General features: G+C 39.1%; 2 protein-coding genes across 2 annotated transcripts; both read left to right on the top strand.

Annotated features, from left to right (window-relative positions):
- The first annotated feature begins 2209 nt into the window (after positions 1-2209).
- On the top strand, positions 2210-10550 carry LOC122993129 (angiopoietin-related protein 3-like). The gene is made up of 7 exons (XM_044367018.1): positions 2210-4512; positions 5704-5814; positions 6281-6401; positions 6795-6908; positions 7485-7580; positions 9106-9378; positions 9485-10550. Exons 1-7 carry the CDS (start codon positions 4006-4008, stop codon positions 9757-9759), a joined length of 1497 nt encoding a protein of 498 aa, XP_044222953.1. The 5' UTR covers positions 2210-4005; the 3' UTR covers positions 9760-10550.
- Positions 10551-13274: 2724 nt separating this feature from the next.
- On the top strand, positions 13275-20274 carry LOC122994669 (phosphoglucomutase-1-like). The gene is made up of 11 exons (XM_044369484.1): positions 13275-13652; positions 15460-15622; positions 15903-16049; positions 16270-16395; positions 17316-17506; positions 17659-17813; positions 18032-18147; positions 18259-18394; positions 19127-19310; positions 19455-19583; positions 19986-20274. Exons 1-11 carry the CDS (start codon positions 13395-13397, stop codon positions 20073-20075), a joined length of 1695 nt encoding a protein of 564 aa, XP_044225419.1. The 5' UTR covers positions 13275-13394; the 3' UTR covers positions 20076-20274.
- The last annotated feature ends 2070 nt before the right edge of the window (positions 20275-22344 follow it).

The raw sequence follows: 22344 nt of genomic DNA, 5'->3' as shown, positions 1-22344 counted from the left end.
ACAGAGGATTAAAATGTTCAGAGGTTTTAGCCATGTCCTGTTTAGTGTACAATAAGCTTCAGGAGTCAATAAATGTGAGTATCAATCAGTTCATTACCAGTAGGTGTATTAAGTGGCTTTCTCTGGTAAGATTATAGTTGAAAATCCTATAGGGCCACATTAAATCTGAAATAAGCATCAAAGTAAATCAAATAAAAGTACAGCATACACACACATCTACAAACTACCCTCAATGACATAAATAGGGTGGACAAAATATTAGAAATGTCTCTCAGTATAAGGCAACACAATTCAACAGCACTGCAGACTACAGCCTTCAAAATGGCTGTGAAGCTGAATGAACACTGTTTCAACAATAACTTAACATTGTAATATTCATGAAGATAGGATTTAGTGCAGGGCTGATGTATTAGACTACATTACTTTAGATAATGTAACATTTAAAAAGAAATTTAAGATGCATAAGTCTTAAGTAAATCACGTGGAATTTATATTTTAAACACTAGATATCAGCAGCAGGCTACAGATGATTCAGTGTTACTGCTAAAGTTAAGGATTGTAAAGAATAAGCATGGGATAGCTCAAAAAACACAATCAGTGCTCAAGGGTATTTCCACTTTTTTTTTTTAAATAACCAAATTAGGAGCAGGAAGCATTTCCTCACAGTTCCTTCTGTGAGTTTTAACAGTCAAGGTTTGTGTTTTAATACATCTTTCCATTTTAAAATGCATTCAGCTTACTAACAAACTAATCGACTGACTTATGATTTCCAGAACAAAAAAACCTTATTTATGAAGGAGATGGTATATTGTTATTGTGAGTTTGAGGAAAATAGTAATGAAAACAGTTCAAAATGTATTATTAGTATTATTATTTGCAGATCATTGCTGAAAATACAAGTGAATCTTAAAAAGTTAATATTTTATGATAACATATCCTTGGATTTGGCATTCAGTGATATTCAATATTAACTTGCATCTTTAAAATTAGCATACTGTATCACCTTTTGGAATCAAACTTTGGACATTTTATCAGTTCACTGACAACAAGCAGAAAATCTGAAATGCTTGGGAAAAAAGTTATTCTGTTGTTGAAAGCATTACCTCCACAGCGGAAACCATATGTGGGAAATATGGATTGACCACACATATGCCAGCTGGACAAAAGTCTATTTGGCTTTGGAGATTTGAACAAACAAGTAAACAGTCTGTGTGCATAGTAGATTAGATAAATAGTATTAAGAAATAATTTGAACTGTTATCTATTTTTCAGCAGCAGCCCAAAGGCAAAACTGAGAAAGCAATAACAGCTAAACCTGAACATGTTGCTGCATGTTTCATTTTAGAAAAACATCACTAAATGAAATCATATTTAGTTCAATGATAAGAGAGAGACAGAGTAGCCCGGGCAGCTTCAATGGTGGATGTTGCAGGAGACTTGCTTCAGCCCCCTCTCAGCAGCAGCTTCTCAGGCAGGAAGTCTGATGACTGTAGGCACAAAAGAACACCTCAAGGCCATTTTTCCCCCGAGGTGTACATGAAGTCCAACCTTGGAGTTTGGACTTCATGTAGGGCTTGCATACATGGTCACAGGAAATGTTTGAGACTGGTAAATTTAGTATCGTTTTGGAACAAAATATTTTGGTTGGAAATATATAATTTGTATATAAAAATATACAAATGAAGAGAAGATGAGAAACAGATCTTTTACTTAAGTAAAAGTAGTAATAGTTCAATAATATTACATTACAAGTAAAAGTGTATTCAAAAGTACAAAAGTTGCATCAGCAAGTATCAAAATTAAAATGACTCATTATGCAGCAGAATGTCCCCTTTAACAGTGATATTAATATTATTTTGAGCAGTCACAGGAGGCTGTTTTATATACTGTTGGGTGGTTTTGTCTGTAGCATTGGGTCATGTTTTATAAACTGATTATACATTTTGTAAGTAAAATCTCAATCTGCAAAGTAAAGCTGTTACTGTATAAATGTAACTGAAATGTAGCAGAGTAGACGTATAAAGTAGCAGAAAATGGAAATTAACTAACAGTTGTTTCTTAAGTTAAAACAGTAACTCTTAGTTACTTTCCAGCAGTGTCCTAATATTTAAAGAATTCTGCATGTGGCATGATGCAGAAATAAATCTTAAGTCAGAAGTACTGAGAGTGATACATCTGCACAATTCTGCAGCATGTTTGTCAGACACATCCCTCTTTGTAGGCAGACTAACTGTTGCCTCTTGATGAGATAGTCCATAAAACCAGAGCACTGACCTCCTGCATGACACTGACCTTCTTCCTAAGCAGGAGAGGCTGAATATCATAGAAAGCTGTGAGAAAACAAAAAACATGATTTAATTGTCAGCATGTGTCCAGGGTTTCCACTTGTTTACATGATGCTGTTCACACAGGATGTGGCTCTGGTCAAATTCAATCCTAAACCATTTTTGACATTTAACAGTCACTGCCTCACTCCTCCCTTTCTTTGTTTATCACACAAGCCTCTTGCACTCATCACGGCCTCTATAAGCCCTGTATTCATTGAAGCTAGATTGTGCCGGCTGCTGTTAGAGGTTTCATAAAAGTGGGTCACTGTACACCCATATATTTCACCTTCAGAAAGCAGGGCCCCAGGCTGAAGTCAGGGTTGTGAAGTGTGTTTACTGTGTACACACTGTGGGGCTCACGCAACCCTGCTCTCATATGGGTAGTTAACATTTAACAGAGAAGAACCTGCAGGGTTATCACCCTTTGTGGATAGGTAGTCACAGGATATCTTACTTCATCATAATCCAGCTGAAAATTGCAAGGGTGTGTGCACCACAAATGAGTTTTCTTGCATTATGTGTGTGTGTGTGTGTGTGTGTGTGTGTGTGTGTGTGTGGCTGTAGAGTGAAAGTTGGAGCGGGTGGTGCTGTAGAAACAGAGGTCAACCTTTCTTGCAGGCTGCTGAATGGAATGATGTCTCACTGCAGGACACTAAAGCAACAATTCCTCTTATCAATAAGAGGCAACATTTTGTATCAGGTGGCATTTTTGTCTTTAGACTGACAGAAGACTGCTGCCCAGCCACATTAGATGCATTACATGGATCTATATATTAAACACATCAGGATCAAAATCAATGACACAAAACATTGCAAAACCATGAACTTGTAAGTCATATTTCTCAATCCACTCTATATGTAAACTGGGTCACCTTCCTGTTTAAAAATAAACCAGCCACACAACAATAACAGACACCAGCTGTGGCCTCGGCACAGGTAACTACGGGTCAGGTGAAAACACTGTGTCATGCTGTCCGAGCTCAGAGAAAAAAAATATCCTTTGGTTGTTTGCGTTGCTAGGTTGTGAAGACACATATCATAGAAGTGCAATGTCCATGGTTGGGTTCTGACCGGGCACCTTTCTTGCATGTTCTCACCCTATGTCCACTCTGTCTCTAACATATCAGTTGAATAAAAGCAAAAAAAAAGCCAAAAAAAGTGTGCTGCAGGTAGATAAAAATTAAATGACTGTGTAAATGGAACCTGGTGGGTGCAAGTTATGTATTCAGTCTAAATGCAGGAAAATTGTAAGCATTGCAAACTGGGCTGAGCCTATTTGATGCAGAAAATCTCATCATAATGTAAAATGAAATGCACAATATTCTTAATCTTCATTAAATGATTTTAGCACTATTGTATTCTGTTAAATCTCTGCAACAGATGAAGATACTAAGCAGTGAATTAACATTTAATGTGATGATTATATCAAAACTAATCATAAAAATTTGTCATACTGTATCTAGCTGAATATTAAGTCTTATTCCACTCAGCAGGAGGAAACTTTATCCTGCATGTTGGACCAAATGATCCAGTTAATCATTAACCTGATTCCTGACACTGTATAAAGCTCAGGACCTTCACCCAGCAGCTCCTCATCCAGTGACAGAGGAGGGAGAGGGCGGCCAGTTGTTCCCCTGACATCATCGACACACAGCTGGAGAAGCAGCACGACAACAACATGAAAATAACACTAATTCCCTTTTTGTTTGTGCTGGCTGCTGCCTGTGTCCCCGTCCTCTGTGACAAAGAGGAACCAACTGTCGCCCAGCCTGAGGCTCCTGTTGAAACCCGCTCCCGTTTTGCCGCTCTGGACGATGTGCGTCTACTGGCGAACGGCCTCCTCCAACTGGGTCAGAGCCTGCGGGAGTTTGTGCAGAAGACAAAAGGACAGATAAATGACATCTTCCAGAAGATCAACATCTTCGACCACTCTTTCTACCGGCTGTCTGTGCTGGCCAGTGAGATCAAGGAGGAAGAAGAGGAGCTGAAGAAGACCACGGTGGTACTGAAGGCCAACAATGAAGAGATCAAGGGCCTATCTGTTGAGATCAACTCCAAGGTGGACAACATTCTGCAGGAGAAGAATCGGCTACAGAACAAGGTGGAAGGCCTGGAGGAGAAGCTGAGCGGTCTGCTCCAGGGCCTGGTGACTGGCGAGCAAGCAGCAGAGATCAACGGCCTTAGGGTGAGTCACCTGGAGTTCTGTTCCTGGAATTTTTTTCTTCTTGCTGATGTGGAAATGCCTTTAAAAAATCCTTTAGATAATGCAATCCTTAACATATGAAATCCTTCCAGGTAGGATGGCAAGTTCTCTACAGGCTGTCTATTCTTCAGCTACTTTTAAGCTCAGGGAGAAATTTAAAACTGTAGAATTTTGAAGCCAATACAAATCTCCATTGCTCATTATATACTTGCATTATAACTGTCAATGGTTCTTTGTTAAAATAGTTTGAAACAAACTTTTAACTGTGTGTCAGAATATGCTTTATATACACACTGATGTGGGATAATATTCAAGAAATAGCATCTGTTTTTATCTGTTTACACAATGTTTTGTGTAATGTCCAACATGTTCTCTCAACAAATGACTACTAGTACCCACTCAAAGTCTTTTATAGAGTATAATAATAATAATAATTTTATTTATATAGCACTTTTTAAAACACACAATTACAAAGTGCTGGAATAAAATAGGATAAAATAGACACATACAAAAACAAGTATACATACATACATACATACATACATACATATGCATGATACACAGACAGGAAAATAAACAAAAGTAAAAGCAATTATAACAACAATTAAATAACCGGTTCTGTCCTGTCCTAAAACAACAGTCAGGCTGTAATTATTCCTCCTGTTCATATTAACCGTTAGAAGAACCCATCCAAATGTGCTTTCAATGTAAGTGATGGGGGACAAAATCCACAGTCCTCCTTCTGTGCAAAAATGTATTTAAAAGTTCATCTGAAGCTAGTATGAAGCTTCAGTCGTCCAAATTAGTCAAATTAACTCAATATCTTTCAATGTTACAGTCTTTTTAGTGTCAAAGTCCCTCTTTTTGTTATGATAATTTCATCCCAACTCAACAGGGAAACACTGTCCAAGGAAACACAAAGAGGGAATTTCGACAGTTGAAGCCTCTTATCATCTTCAGATACATATAAATAAACTTAAATACAGGACTGTGGATCTTGTCCCCCATCACTTACATTGAAAGCACATTTGGATGGGTTCTTTTAATGGTTAAAATGAACAGGAAGTGAGCAAAAACTGTTTCAGTGTTCATATGGGAACCTGACTGTTCTAAGACAGACTTGAAAAAAATTATGAACCTACCCTTTAATAGGTCCCACTTTTCTTTTGTCAGGCGGTGATCCACAGCCAAGATCAAAGCATCACAGAGCTGCTGAAAGCTGTGAGGGAGCAGAGTGACCAGCTCAACCACCAGAGGATAAAGATAAAGGCTCTGGAGGAAAAGGTAGTTGTACAGTAATGCACTGTAATGTGTTAGAAGTGAATGGCCTTTTACTTTGTTGTTGAAAAAAATTCAGCATTTTTTTCCTGAAAATTTAAAGGATTTTGCCTCCTTTTTGAGTAATGAGCTGTCAACATCATGGCATTGCAATGAAAGAAACTTTAATGGAGCCAGGCTGCTCTACTATATAATTTGGACTTTAAATCTTTGGTAGGTGCAGAAATGATGAAAGGAGCTGTTCATATTTTTAATAATCTAAGCCAGTGCCTGAGTATATTTGCATTTTCCTTGGTCTTGAGAGCCTTAAAATTCATATTCTAACAGTGAAACATCTGGAAAATTTTTTACTTTTGCAAAATAACAACCCAAAGTTTAATATGTGTGGAGTTGCTATTTAATCCACAATATTTCTCTGGAGTCAGGGAGATTATGTCTGCAAGCTAAAGTGTTTCCCTAACAATTTCCCCAGCTTACAGCCAACACATTTGCCCAAGAGACCATCGAGAGGATGTCTGAAATGTTCACCAATGAAGCACCAACACTCACCCCTTATCTGACCTCCAGCTCCACCCACAGCGCCGGAATGATGAGTAAGATGGATAATAAAACATGACATAATGCGGAGAGTGATATTATGATTTACTATCTTTATTTGGCATACAGTGTGTTTCAGCAAGCACAAAGGTCAAGTATCTAATCTTGCTGTGCCAGTGCTCATTATTTAAGAATGTGTCCAGGCAATTTCCAGCAATTTTCTGCTTCACATTTACACAGTTTCATAGAGTCACAGCTGCCTGATGCATCCGCAGACTTACTACTTACTGAGCAATTAAATCAATTATCCTACACACATTTTTCCCACTAATGCTACTGATCTGAACTGGTGACCTCTTAGACATTGGTGTACACCAACTTCTCTGCTGTAGATTACTACATTGCTGCTAAATTGGGAACACATTCTGTGTGTGATTATTTTTTAATAGATCTGCCGCCAGACTGCAGTGAGCTGTTCAACAGAGGGGAGCGAGTCAGCGGCGTGTACGCCATCAGACCCAACGGATCGGAGCCCTTTATGGTCTTTTGTGATATGAGCAAAGGTACTGTGCTGTCTCACAAAAATATAACTTTTCCACAGCATAGGCCTACTGTTTGTTTTGTTTTTTTATGAAGGATCACTTATTTAAATTTATTTAGTCTTTGTTTAGTCCAGCTGGCTGTCGTACTTAAAGGAATAGTTTGACATTTTGGGAAAAATGTTTATTCCCTCTCTGGCTGAGAGTTACATGAAATAAATTGATACCACTTTCATATCTGTCTAGTAAATATGAAGCTACAGAAAGCAGCTGGTTACCTGGTTGTTTTTCAAATTGTAGTTTACACTTTTTTTGTATGGATTATACAAACAAGATATAACATGTAAATTAGAGATCTTTGGGTGCATGTAGGCAGATTTTGTTAGAGCCAGGTTAGCTGTTTCCCCTTGTTTCCAGTCTTTATGCTAAGTTAAGTGCATCAGCTGCTGGTTGTAGCTTCATATTCACCCTACACATCTTAAAGTAGTATCGATCTTCTCATCTAACTCCCTGTCAGGAAGTGAATAAGAGTATTTTCCAAAATGTCGAGCTATTCCTTTAAATTAAGTCATTAGTTTCTCTTTTTTTCCCCCCACTTAGACCACGGAGCAACAGTCATCCAGCGAAGGAGAGATGGTTCAGTGAATTTTGATCAAACCTGGGAGAAGTATGAAAATGGATTTGGAGATTTTCAAGGTAAGAGACACTCTACAGACTCTACTCAAGGGGCAATTACCTATAATGTTAGAAAATGAGTTCTAAACTGCCAAATTCTCAACTACTTATGTTTCATCTTGAGATGATAAGATTGGTCATTTTAAAACCACTCTAAATGAAAGTACGCCTTCACCTCTGCATGTATATTCATGTGTGTCACTTCTAGGGTCGGACTAGGAAAAAAATTTGGCCCTAGCAATTTTCGTCTGGACTGGCCCCATTATTCCCCAACCTATGCACTTATGAGCTGCAAAAAGCAATATGAGGCTATTTTTAACATACGGGCAAAGCAATAGATATCAAGTTGGCATCCTAACAACAGATGTACTTACAGGGTTTAATAAAATAATGTAATAAATGAATAGCCTACAGGAAAGGTCAGCACCCCAAGATGCGCACTCAGGATTTTATTCCTTTGACAACTGATATGGGCAACCCAACTATGCTGCTATTGTCATGCTGTGACAAGCAGTATGTCTGCACCTTATTGGAGGAGACCCAGAGTGACTAATCAGCTGACATCATGAAAAAAACAGCATAGCACAGCGGCCTAAAAGTAGCCAATAGAATAGAATAGAATGTCCTACCTTAAGCAGTGAGAAGACGTCTTATCAGTGTGCTCCTCTCTGCCATCCTGTTGATTATTCCATCAATGTCCAAAGCCATAAGAATGTCTTTTTTTCTGTAGTCATAAGCATGAGCGCTTCAATATGCCCTTGTGATGTCGTGCTCTGTAATGTATTCTTGATGAATTTTAAAGTTAAGAAGCTGTGCAATGATGAATCCCCTCTGGCCGAGCTCTGCTGTTAACAGTCACTAACTTACATGAGCTAGCAGTATTACCTGCTGCAGGTTGTTGTCATGCACCTTTCGCTCGTCCTTGGCAGCGGCCTCCTCTTCTTGCCCCTGCTCTCCACTGGAAACAGCCTCCCGCTTATCTGTCTAGACTCTTTCCTCCTCTTCTTTCGTCCTCTTCATTTGGCGCCAGCAGAATGTTAATGTTATCACTGCAGCTAGCAGGATTTTGAATGGCGCTTGCATCGGTAACATTACTTTTGAATAATAAATGAACATTTTTCAGAATCAGCCTCGAGATTTTTTTCTTTGTCTCTCTGACCTTTTCCACTCCACCTTTTCACTTTTCCAAACCTTTATCCATTTCATTTGTACTTTTGATTTGAACTGCACTCTTTCTGTCTTGAACGGATCCACTTGAAGGGGTGGGGGAGGCAACAATGGTTGATACCACTTCCTGCACCTGCCTATTGACAATTTTGGGACCATGTGACGCCCGGTCAGATGGGCTGCTCCAACACCAAGTGGGCCGGCCAGCAGGTCAATTTTTTTCAGCACATTGCTGGTGGTGGCCTTTCAGCCCACTAGGTGGGCTGGCCCATCTGGCATTTCCCAGAATTGCCAGATTGCCAGTCTGAGCCTGGTCACTTCTCATTGGTGCTTGTTAAACCATGTCAGCTCTGAGCTCTCAATGATTTGTCTCTCACAGGGGAGTTTTGGCTGGGTCTCAGGAAGATACACTCTCTAGCTGCTCAAGGCAACTCTGTCCTTCACATCCAGCTGGAAGATTGGAAACAGAGCAGGCGCTTTTTCGAATACAGATTTTACCTTGGTGGTCCAGAGAGCAACTACACCATTCACCTCACACATCTGTCTGGAGATCTGCCTGACCCCATGAGCAACCATACAGGCATGATGTTCTCCACCAAGGACAGGGACAATGACAAGAACCAGGACTCCAACTGTGCCTACAACTACACAGGTACAGCAGATGTTCATGTGGTAGACACGTTTGTATCACAATACAATACTTGACATTTGCACAACATGTAATGTATAATTAATGTATAATTTGCGTCATCCTCCAGGTGGATGGTGGTTCAATGCCTGTGGAGACACCAACCTGAATGGGAGATACTTCCACATGAGACCAAAGGGACGTTCAGAGCGTCGGAGAGGGATCCAATGGAGGCCTGCCCGAAAGGCTTCTGACTCTCTCAAGTTCACTCAGATCTCTGTTCACCCCGCGGCTCCCCACAGCACCGCCTCCTCCACATCGGCTTCATCTGAGACAGGCGTCTTAACCTACCATTACAGACATTCTCCAGTGAAAATACTCAACACCAACCAGCAGTATATATAGTAGCCTCTTCAGGAGTGCCTTGGCAATGCTCCATGTGGGCAGTTTCAGAAGAGTCAGAGAGGAAGATGTTTCCTCAGACTTTCAAATCCCAGTAGATTAAAGTCACACAGGATACTAACTTAAAGGGAAACTTCAGTATTTTTCAACGTGGACCCTATTTTCCCATCATTTTGCATCTAAGTGACTAATGTGGACAAAAGTTTTTGAAATTGGTCCAGTATTGAGCGAGAGGTCTTCAGCCAGTAGCCGTGAAACAGGCTGCAATATAGTCCCTGGGGGAAATTGTGTCCCCGAGGATTACAAATAGTGGTCCAGGTTGAAAAATACCAACATTTTCCATTAACTTTACATTTCTGATGTGTCCCAAACAGAGAGAGCCAAAAGACTGTGTTTCTCCCTGTGGCTGGGATCGTTTCTAATATGATGGAATCTAAAATATACTGAAGTGCTAACTGCTTGTTCATCCTCATACTGTGGCATAAAATATATCTTCACTCACCGTATCTCAGAGGTAAAAGGTTATAGAGGAGAAATTAAAACAGTTATCATATTGGGTCACATTGACTCTCAGTATACAGCACTGATTCCCAACCAAGGTGACAGGACCTTTGAAAGGGTACAGGGTGGGAAAGAATACAAAATATAATTCTGCTACAGCACAGACTTTTTGCATTAGATTTACTTTTTCTGTCCTTTAAAAATTTCTTTAAAGGGGACATATTATGCACACTTACAGGTTTATATTTATATTCTGGGGCTATGCTGGAATATCTTTGCATGATTGATACAGCTCAAAAAACTCCTTATTTATCTTATATCTCTTTATGCAGTTCAGTCTCTGTCTGAAACAGGCTGTTTTAGCTCCTGTCTCTTTAGGGCCCCCCCTCCTGATGAGCCCACTCTGCTCTGATTGGCCAACTCTTGGAAGCTGCCCTCAGAGAGATAGAGGATATGTCAACAAACCATGAAACAAACTATAGTAGTACGATTTCACAAGCGTTCAGAGCAGGTTGAAGCCTTGGCTTTTGACTTGCAGCGAGCATTTCTATATACATTCACCTCAAGTTAGATATCCAACATCATAACAGTATATAAACAATAGAAAATCACAACAAGCATAATCTGTCCCCTTTAATGGAACAAAATTGAAAATTACTGGTGGAACTAATTACGACATTACTTAATTTTGGAGTGCTCATAAGGCAAAGGTTGGGAGCCACTGGTAAAGCGCATACTCATATGTACTTCACGTTCTCTATTTTTGATATATTTGCTATATTTTATTTAACTTGAAGGGAAACTTCAAAGCTGTGAATATGATGATTTCTTAAAACTAGGTCACCTATGTAGTAGAAATGTGCAATTAATTTTGAAATTGGTGCCCTGTGAGTAGAGAAAACTGAGAAAAAGGCTGTTGATTCCCCATATCATTCTTAAGGGGGAATCCTGCAACAACCAGAATGCATTGTGCACGTCCTCTCCAATCCACTACTGATGGTGTGTTTACAGAACACAGGTGGCAAGTACGTTTCCCAGCAAAGTGGCCGGTTAGCAGAGACAAAGTTCGTGAGCAGCGTTATATCTCTTTACTGCTTATTTTCATTTACGAAACGTTTTTCTACATCAAGTCTGGATATATCTTACCGATGTGCAAGGATCATAACAGAAACGGTGTGCTGGAGTTAGTTATTTGGATCAAAGCAAATATACCAACACACAAGCCAGAATGCTGCCAGAGCTGCCAGTGCCGGTGGGTGAACAGTCAAAAAACCTCCCAGTCTGCTGTCTCCATTTTAGCTTGGTTTGGGAAACAATCATGGATAAAGGGGTGAAAAATTGCAACCAAATGCTGTTTCTTCTATTGTTTTGGATGATGAGGAGCCGGGACCAGATTGTGCTCAATGCTTTATACAGTTGCAAAAGTTACAGGTAACACAGTCGCTGTTGTGCTGTGCTGAGTCACGTTTACCAAAGTACCGCAAAGTTTGTTGAAGCGCAGTGTTTTCAGTCTGTCTCCATTCTTTCTGACCATCCCGATTGGTCACTGGTCGAATCGGCAAAGCTACTCCAGCTGCGGCGCCTCTCTTTTGGCTCTCTTTTTGGTCGCTGACTCCTCCACACTCTGTTTTGTCCGATTCCACATCACTATAGTTGGCCTCATAAGTTTTAATAGTGGCGCCACATCTCTGCTCCGACATTATATTGTAAAGTTAATTGTTTTTTGTGTTAGATTCAGCTTCTCTATCTACCTGAGGCTCAAAATTCTCTGGTTTGTTGTCGACGGAATCACAGTCACTTCCTTCTCCACACTCTGTTATGTTTGATTCCACAGTGCGATATTTGGCATGTCATGAATCTAGTTTTCTTCCAAATGCACTGATATTTTATAGAATTTAGTAGTAGGATATTTTAGTGCCTGCTTTTCCCTAACACTAGCGTAACATGGTATGCCGAGTGTTTTGGGAGGCCCACCTTTGACCGTCCTTGAAGGCACCACTTGAAGGCCCGTTGTTCTTCCTTGCCCTTCCGTCACTGTACACGTCAAATGACCGCACTGGTGCCAGAAGAACAACAGATTTTGCAGCTGCACCGCAGAGACACAGAGAACATTGCCAACAACTGCAGGCGTTTTTCAAACTATATCCCTAATTTGGATAGCTAGAGATAAGGCTGAAAATCAGCAAAATGGTCCTTTAAATAAATAAAAGTTAGATGGTGACTACATATAATGCTAATATTATTTTTTGTGTGGATATCCATAACTGAAAATATCATTAAAACACGTGACCAACACAACACACAGTGAAAAGTCATCCTTGAACTAAAAAACATCAAACGCTGACTTTGTTTTGATGTTTGAGTGAATGAATGAATGAATGTGTGTGTGTGATAACTACATACTGAACTTTCCGAATGTTGCAAGGGGAGGTTTTTGTGCCAAACTCTTTTGTACTGGGCTGTAGGGTGCCATTAATAAACACTAGAGGGCAGTGCTGTTCTGTGTCATGAATATATGTTCCACTCTGATTAGACTGTTCTGCATGTATAATTAGATTTGACAAATCATGTTTGTTTTGTAAACCTATACTTTCTTAAAACCACAAATCTATATTCAGTATATACTTCTAATTGCGCCTCTCACTCTCTGTTCTCACAATTTAAGAAAGGGTAAATATCTTTCCCTAAAATAGTGCTAATCTCAGATGAGAGATGTCATCCTTCTTTTTGCATATCATCACACAAGCACAGCTGCAGCCCTTCACAGTTGAACAAATTGCTCCCATAACACCTCAGTACTTCCATCCAGACACACCCAAACACACACACACTTCTTTGTAACTGGGCTTGCAGCCTTGACAGTGATCTCCCTGCACATGTGTGAAGAAGCGTCTTCAGTTACTCTCCCTGCCTCTGCACACACACTCGTTTGAAAGGTTATTTTGGGCTGCACAAGTACCACTGTGACCCCATGCTTCCAGCCTGAGTGAAATAATAGGAGGAGTCAAGATTTCACCCTCCCATTCTGTCCCTGTGCACCGTTCCCCATGTGAACTGGCAGGGGGATTTCCCTCCAAACAACAGGTTCCCCCAGCTCTCCAAGCTGCAGCATACGGTCAAATCGTCATTTTGAAACAATGGACAACAGTCCCCTGCAGGTGTTGACTGTCCCTACAGCTCCTTACCCTGACCAGAGACCTGGCACTAACGGCCTGAGGAAAAAGGTCTATGTTTTCCAGTCCAGGAGGAACTATCTGCACAACTTCATCCAGAGTATCTTCTCTTCCATTGACCTTCGTGACCGCCAGGGTTCAGCAGTGGTGGTGGGGGGAGATGGACGCTTCTTTAACCGGACAGCTATTGAGGTCATTGTGCAGATGGCAGCTGCCAACGGGGTCAGTGTCACCATGTGTATGGATTTACTTACTGTGTGTGTGTTTATTTGTGCGTGCATGCTGGTAAGTGTGTGTATGTGGAAGTGTGCGGGTGGGTGTGAGCGTGGATAGATGTGTCACTGTGTGCAAATCACTGCATGTTTATATGTCAGTGTCACCTGCCCCGGCACCTGTTATTATCTCTATGTTGTCTTTGGTTGTACCAACATCATGTCTTATTTGTATTCATGTAGCATTTTTTCACTTATGGATGTATTTATTTCATTAATTAATCAAAAAGAATGCAAAATTATGACTTCTAGGAATTAACAAGTTAAAGATGCAACATGCATTCAAATTCAAACAAAACAGTAGAAAAATTAGACATTGGCTTTTAGTCTTTTAGTACATAACATTATTATGTTAAAGAAAAAAAATAAATACCATAAAAAAAAATAAAATAAAGAAAATATTAAATTAATTTACAATAAAAATATGTATCTTTAAAATATAGTTTATTATTTAGATTCATTCAAGGCACTCATGGTGTACATAAAAATAAATATTTGGTCAGTCTTTAAGAATCTATGTTTGCATTTAATGCTATGAAAAAGTTTGACAAAACAGTCACAACTCAAGGTCCACTTACTAGCTTTTTCTGGGGCTTGACGCCGTATTACACAGTTCTCCTGAGGTAAAAGTAGCAGAAATTTAAAAAAAAAAATGCTATGGATACAGTAGAATAATAAAAGCTACTGAGTTCCAATGTCAACAGAGCCATCTGCATGACAACTGAGCAAACTCCACCCACTGATGAAGCCCATTCGATACGGTAAATGACTCTAGAAAAAGCAAGTTGACCTTAAGTCGGGATATTCTTGTCAAATTACTGTTTCCAAGGAAAGGAAGGAACTTTCATCCCAAAGGAAAAGTTGCTTACATCAAGTCTAGAAAACTTTAGATACTTACAATATTTGTATTTGTATATGACTTTTCCCTGATATAATTTATTTAAAAATTATATTAATATACTATATTTCAAGGTACCATAAAAACACAATCTACGTACGTTTTAACAGTTTTATAGTATCCTTTAGACAATAGAATAAAATCCAGAACATCAGAAAAAAAAGTAATAGATATAAAACTGTATTTATACAATAAAAAATAAACTGTACTATTATGTTATCATTATGTCATAAAATGAATCATTTTGCTGAGTAATAAATATTTAACACTGTTTCCTTCTTGCAATGTTTTTTTTTCCTTATAGCATTTGGTTACAGTTGCAATTAACAATTACCAGATGTTCTTATCAAGCTTGAAATATGAGTAAGTCATACTGTAAGCAATGCAAGACAATGAGAGGAGGACATTATAATGTGATACAACAACAGAACAGTGTAATGCTGAGAAATTAAAGGATGAATGCTGCCTTTCAGCAAAAAACAAGTAGTCACTGCTGTAGCTGCAGCTGCAGCTCTTGCTACTCTGCTGTCTTCAAATAGAAACATTTGAAACTTGTTTTGTTTTCAACCATCCTGCCAGCAGCAGTAATGAGCTCTCTGTGGTCCGCAGGTTTAAATTACACAAGCTCCGAGCTTTTGATGCTTACACAGATGGAGGGTGTACTTAAAGGGATTTAAAATACACTCACACATGACAGAACTTGCTCTTGATGTACCCTAACTGCCATACATCAAGTGGAATTCTAGTAACTCTTTGAAAGAAGCATGACACACTAAACCTGATATTCAGTGGCTTTCCCTCCCCTCCCCCACTCAAAATAATTTAAGATACATACTCATAATAGCCGACATTTCCTCAGGTGGGTCGTCTGATCATCGGACACCATGGGATAATGTCCACACCAGCCATCTCCTGTGTCATCAGGAAATACAAAGCCATCTGTGGCATCATCCTCACTGCCAGCCATAACCCTGGTGGACCCGATGGAGACTTTGGCATTAAGTTCAATACTGCAAATGGAGGTATGGTAACTGGAGGAGGAAGCATGCAGGGGCTTTAGCCAAGTGCAAAATAGTGTTACAAGAGACATCAGATAGACATTTAACAAGGCCTCATTCAGACATTTGGCACAGATACAGTTCTAACACTTTGTTTGAAATAAAATCTGGGAGAAAGTTCAAGCACATCAAAACAACAACACTGGACATTGTCATCAGTATACTGAATGCTTATAGCTGTCGTTCTATGGTACGCTTCATGCAAATATCAAATGTAATATCTGAGTTTTTCCGCCTCATCCAGGGCCAGCCAGTGAGGCTGTCACAAGCAAGATCTTTCAGATCAGCAGAACCATCGAGGAGTTTGCCATCTGCCCCGGACTCCGAGTGGATCTGACAACCCTGGGCAAACAGATGTTTGATCTGGAGAACAAGTTCAAACCTTTCACAGGTGAAGTGCAGCATGAGTCTGTCACCCATCACTTCAAATTAGGAGATGCTAGAGGCCCTAAGAGAAAAGAAAGGATATCTTTTCTTTTTCTCTCAGTGCCTCTATCCTCTACTTATTCAATGGATGCATCACTAAATTGTCTAAGCACTGAGAATCCAGCAAAGCTCAAAGTTCACTAATAATAAATCCACCTCTCTGTTTCATTTGTGGTTGTCTCCAGTGGAAATTGTGGACTCTGTGGAGTCCTACGCTAACCTGTTGAGGAACATCTTTGACTTTGCTGCTCTGAAGGAGCTTCTGTCTGGCGAGAACCACATCAAAATAAGACTTGATGCCATGCACGGAGGTGAGAGAATATTTCCCATGTCGCATGTCTTCTCATCAAGATGCAGACAGAAAAGATTCACACATGTTCGTTTTGCATTCAAATTTTCTTAATTATGTTGATTTGAACAGTGTTTGTTGTGGTATCAATGAATACTTTTTCAGAGGTGTCCTTTTATCTCAGTTAGATTGGGGTTATTCACAAAACTGTCATGGGTTTGAGATCTAACTGGGCCCTTTATGTCACATCTAATTGCAGTCTTCTTTTTTCCTTCTGTTCCTCTCTTCTTTTAATAATCTAATTCCTGTCACAAATGACAGTAATTGAACGGAGGCTCACAGGACAGTGTATATAGATTTGGAATCTGCACTCAGTATTTGTTTATAAGTGAGTCATGGGCTTTCAGGAAGAACAACTTGTTCATGATGCTCATGTTCCTTAATTGTTTGCATAAGGCCAAATGTGAAGGACAAGTAAAGCCACTTGTCAGTACACAAGATTACCAAAACATCCGACTATTGCATGATGTTTGGAGATTCCATCAACATGAGTGCTTATCATTGGAAAGAAACAACCTTGTTTGAAGGTTCTAGGCTTTGTTCTCATGTTGGAGAGGTGATATGGGGTTGTAGGAGCAGTTGGCCTTGCCCTGATTCAGAGTGATTAGGTTACTCAAGCTATTTTGAGTTTCCCCAAACATTGAAACTGAAACTTATGGTTGGACCCCCTTATACACCCTTACCACCACCACAACACAACTTGAACCCTCTCAGGACAGGAAGTCATACCCAGTATTGATATTAATAGGGTTTGTATTTTAACTATACCACACACTCCTATCACTCTCTAGTTTTCTTATCTAAATATGAAACACAGCTATGCCAACAGTGACACTTTGTACAGTCTTCTCTCATCCCTGTGTCCCTGTGTTTGCTCTCCAGTGGTAGGACCATATGTGAGGAGAATACTGTGTGAGGAGCTGGGCTGTCCTGCCAATTCTGCCATCAACTGTGTCCCAATGGAGGACTTTGAGGGTATACACCCAGATCCTAACCTCACCTACGCTGCAGATCTGGTTGACAGCATGAGAGACGGACAGTATGATTTTGGTGCAGCATTTGACGGTGATGGGGTGAGTGAACCTATTTCTGTTTTCTAAAAATAATAAAGTATGTTTCTTCGTGTTCCTAATTGGATGCAAAGACTACTTCACAGTCACGTCTGGAACAAACCTGAACCGGAGGCTTTAAACCTCTGACCTCTGTCTGTCTGTTGACTTTCTAGGACCGTAACATGATCCTTGGTAAGCACGGCTTCTTTGTCACCCCATCTGACTCTGTGGCTGTGATTGCTGACAACATCTTCTGCATCCCATACTTTCAGCATACAGGGGTGAGAGGCTTCGCCCGCAGCATGCCCACAAGTGCAGCTTTAGACAGGTAAAACTTTGGCCTGGTTTTTACATATTGCTGTCAAAACCAGTGTGGTAGTGCTTTTAAAGCTTTTGGTCAAGTAAAAACTTACAGTATTTAGTCATTACATCTCTCCAGATGTGTAGATGTAACTGCACAAGTTTTCCTGTGTTTACTTTTTGTTGTTGTAACTTCGCAGGTTCTTTGTGCTTCCTTTAAATACCCTTTTGGTGTATTTCTTGCAGAGTAGCCAAGGCAACAAAAATAGAGCTATATGAAACTCCCACTGGATGGAAATTCTTTGGGAACCTAATGGACGCAGGCAGACTGTCTTTGTGTGGAGAGGAAAGTTTTGGTACAGGTATGTTTTCCTTGTCTTGAAAGATCCTAATTTTATTCTTTAATTAATTCTTTAATTTTTGTTTGGTTTTTTTGCAGTGCACAGTTAACTTAATTACATATCATGTTTCAGGTGGAGACCATATTCGGGAGAAGGATGGGCTTTGGGCCGTGCTGGCATGGCTGTCTATCCTGGCCACCAGAAGGCAAAGTGTGGAGGGTATTCTTAAGGACCATTGGCTAAAATATGGAAGGAACTATTTCACAAGGTGAGATGTGGCCATAAGCTGTTGGCCTAGTAAACACTGAGGTTGCTTTGAAGTTTGTCTGTATTTAAAGTTTAAAGTACACTATCAACTATCATAGACAGCTAAAAAAACTTAAAAAAGAATGAGTAAGAAGCAGTGGTTGAGTAAAATATTGTCCTCATTTGCTTATACAGATGGAACTATTACAAAAGGTGGGCATAAATTATTCTGTGCTACTATATGGGACTAAGAAATATACAGAACATGACTGACATCTAGTGGAAAATACATGCTGTTGCACATTCCCACAAGCCTTGCACTACTGAGTGGATAAAAAAAATGTCTAAGACTCGGAAGAGTGAAAGACTAAGTAGATATCACGGCCTCTGATCATTTGGTGCTCTTTAATATTCTTGATTTTCCTTCATTAGCATCAGTATCTAACCAGAGATATTATTAGTTTGAAGCTTATAGATTTATCCTGACTTTGTGTTATACATATTCTTAGAAAGCTACATTTACAATTTTAAGGAAAGGTAGATTTTTGTGGTGTTTTGGCTACTTTATGGTGGCAAAAAAGAAAAAAAAACAGTGTTCATATTAATGTTTTGTTTGTTTTAAAAGCACTATCTGCTCTATGAGGAGACAAACAACTCTCTAGTTGACGCAACCTCAGAAGTGGGAGATTTGCAGTGCAAATAAACTTGCACATATTCTGTTACTGATAGTTGCTGTTGTTATTGTTTGGTCTAGATATGACTATGAGAACGTAGACATAGATGCAGCCTGTGATATGATGGAGGATTTGGAGCTGATGATTGCTGACAAGTCCTTTGTGAAGCAGAGATTTGCTGTAGAAGACAAAATTTACCAGGTGGAAAAAGCTGACAATTTTGAGTACACAGACCCAGTAGACAGCACCATCTCCAGGAACCAGGTATGTGACAGAAACACAGTGAGCTATATGATAAGGTTGTTATTTGTACAGATTTGGGCTCTTTCAGCATTAGAGTTGCCTGGAGGACAAGCCTGCAAATCCTAAAAGCTTCACATGTTCTGTGCTGGGATCTTTTCGCTACAGGGTCTGAGGATAATCTTCTCTGATGGTTCCCGAATCATCTACAGACTCAGTGGGACAAGTAGTGATGGGGCCACAGTCCGAATTTACATTGACAGCTATGAGAAGGAGCACATTTTTCAAGATACACAGGTAGAGTATCTAATTTAGATCATTTCTAAATCTAATTTGGCCAAAAATAGACAAGATTTCTCAAATTATTGAGTCCACAATACTGAAAAAACAGTGTGAATAGTGTTGTGTGGTTGTAGGGAACAAGGCCCAGAGCAGACATGTATATTATCATATATCAGGCCCTATTTTTTTCATTACATACTGTATGTATCATCCATAAATATTCAAGGAATATATTTTTTCACAAACGGGAATTAAGTAACTCACAAATCTTTCCCCTTTGGTTAAAGGTTTCCTGTCATATTCAAAGTAGTAATAAACAGTACTACACATGCCTGCTTATAGTCAAATATTCATGAGGAAATGCATCACTTGCCCATGTGCATGAGTCTCTAACTATATTATCTGTGTTTGGGACAGGCAATGCTGGCTCCCCTGGCAACAATCGCTCTAAAGATTTCTCAGCTCCATCACAGGACAGGTCGAAGTGGCCCATCAGTCATCACATGATTCAACCTATAAGTTACTCCATCATTGCTAAACTAATGCCCTTTTTGTTTTTCTGTCCAGATTTGTTTTTTTTTTTTTTTTATAAATTGAGCTTAAGTGTAGCAGCAAATTATGCAGCAGTTTGCATTGTAGGCTAAAATATATCCATTGACTGTGTCTGTACCTCATTAAACAGCTTTTTTTAAAAAAATTTTGGTTCATGTGTTTTTTTCTCATATGTTAGACTATGCGTTGTGATTTCGTCACTGTTTTTCAATATGTGTCTGTTTTGTCTTTTGTTATTGTGATTGTAATTTATTCCAATGAATCACTGCCAAAAAAGCAGCAAGGTGTCAAAATCATCTTAGTGATCAAAACAGCTAATCTGGACATAATCTTCTATTAAACGTAGCATGTGAATCAAACACAGCAGTTTCACTTCCTCTGTCTTACTTTTATAGCACTGTCTGCTCTCACATTGTTTTATGACATGTGGTTTCACACACTCCGGATGTCAGCTTCATGGTTTTGCTCTGATGACTGATAAAGAGGTGGAAATAAACAAGCATCTTTGTAGAACAGGAGCACAAAGTGATCTACAGTATCTTCCCATAAGTTACGTATTCTCGTGCACCCAGTGCTCATTTTCACAGTAAATAACTGGGTGTTTCCTGCAATGAAACCTAAAATTATTATTAGGATCATCAATCTCATACTCCTTCATTCAGAGAAATTAAAATGAATCAGCGAATAACAACCTGACATTGAAGTCAAGTGTTTGGGTCCTGGAGGATGAGTGACAACATGCCAGCTTGCTCTTGCGTACACAAACTGTCCTGAAAATGATGAAGAATAACAACAAAGTAACACAGCAGCATCAGTCCGCAAACATCTGGTCCAGCTCTGTGATCACTCATGCCCTTTGATGTGCTGTGCCTTTCTCCTGGTTTCATCTCCATATTAGACCGAACCTGAGCATCAACAAGAGGGAGTCACACTGAGCTTAACTCAGGTTTATTTGAGGTCACCTTATTGTGGATTTCAGTTTCAATAAAAATTTTAAGTGGGAGTAAAATTCAGATTCTGTCAACAGTTGTCAAAAGGCCAAATATCAGTGGATGTTTTTACTCAAAAATGTAACATTTTGGACAGAGACATATGTGTTAATTAATAGAAGAGGAAATAGAGTACAGTAACACTTGCACCAATTATCATAAATGTACATAGGAAATAAATTAAAAGTCAGAATTTGCAAACAGTTCTGGCAATTTTTTCTGTTCTTTTTATCAGAGAAAACTAACCTCAAAACTTGTAAATCAAATATTGAAAAACATTGAAAAGTCATTCATAGTTGAAAGATGGAATATCAAGTTATAATACAGAGTATATTATATAGGCTTTACTGTATAATACTATATACGGTTTACATTTCTCACCAGTGGTGGAAGAAGTATTCAGATCCTTTACTTGTGAAAGTGAAAGGAGCTAGAAAACAACATAAAAAATTCTCTTACTCATTACAAGTAAAAGTCCTGCATTCAAAATGTTAGTTAAGCGAAGGTACTGAGGTATTATCAACTAAATTTACTTAACCTGTACATACTGTTCACATCAAATCTGACCCATTTTTACATTTGAGAGCAGTGAAAACACTTGACACCATTCTTTTAGCCTGAAATTTTATGACCCAGAAAGTGAACCAGAATACACAAAAAATGGAAATATTTCAACTTTTCTTGTGTTGATATACATTTTATACATACATGGTGTTCTGGGTTAAATTTGATCTGTATTTATAAAGAAATTCAAAAATCAGAAATACTTTTCAGATGGATAATATAACAAAATTTCAAATACAACACATTGTTAAAGATGAAACAAGTGGTTTACAACCTTTTTGGCTTTTGATGTCTTACAAAAAGCAGTGTGTAGTCGGGGTCACATTTCAGATGTCTATGAGTTGTTAACAGCTCCACCAAAAAGTGATTTTTCCCTCCAAACTTCTCACATGGTTTCATTTCAATAAATATTAAAATGATCCAATATTTCACCAAAAATCAAAGACTAGAGAAAAAGTCCAAAAAGTGAAAACAGATTTGTGTATCAGAACTTTGTTTTCATCTCACGACCCCTCAGATTCACCTGGTGACCCTTTGGAGGGGTCCGACCCCTATGTTAGGAACCACTGGACTAAACTAGCTAACTGTATATAAAGTAGTTCAAACTAGCTCCACCTTCAGCAGCTACAACAGTAACATGCTGCTCTAACACTGATGCTCCAGTATTAATA

The sequence above is a fragment of the Thunnus albacares genome, chromosome 12, assembly GCF_914725855.1.
Source record: "Thunnus albacares chromosome 12, fThuAlb1.1, whole genome shotgun sequence".
NCBI lineage: Eukaryota > Metazoa > Chordata > Actinopteri > Scombriformes > Scombridae > Thunnus > Thunnus albacares.
The sequence above is the reverse complement of the archived record's forward strand: the minus strand, read 5'-3'. Positions and strand labels throughout refer to the sequence as shown.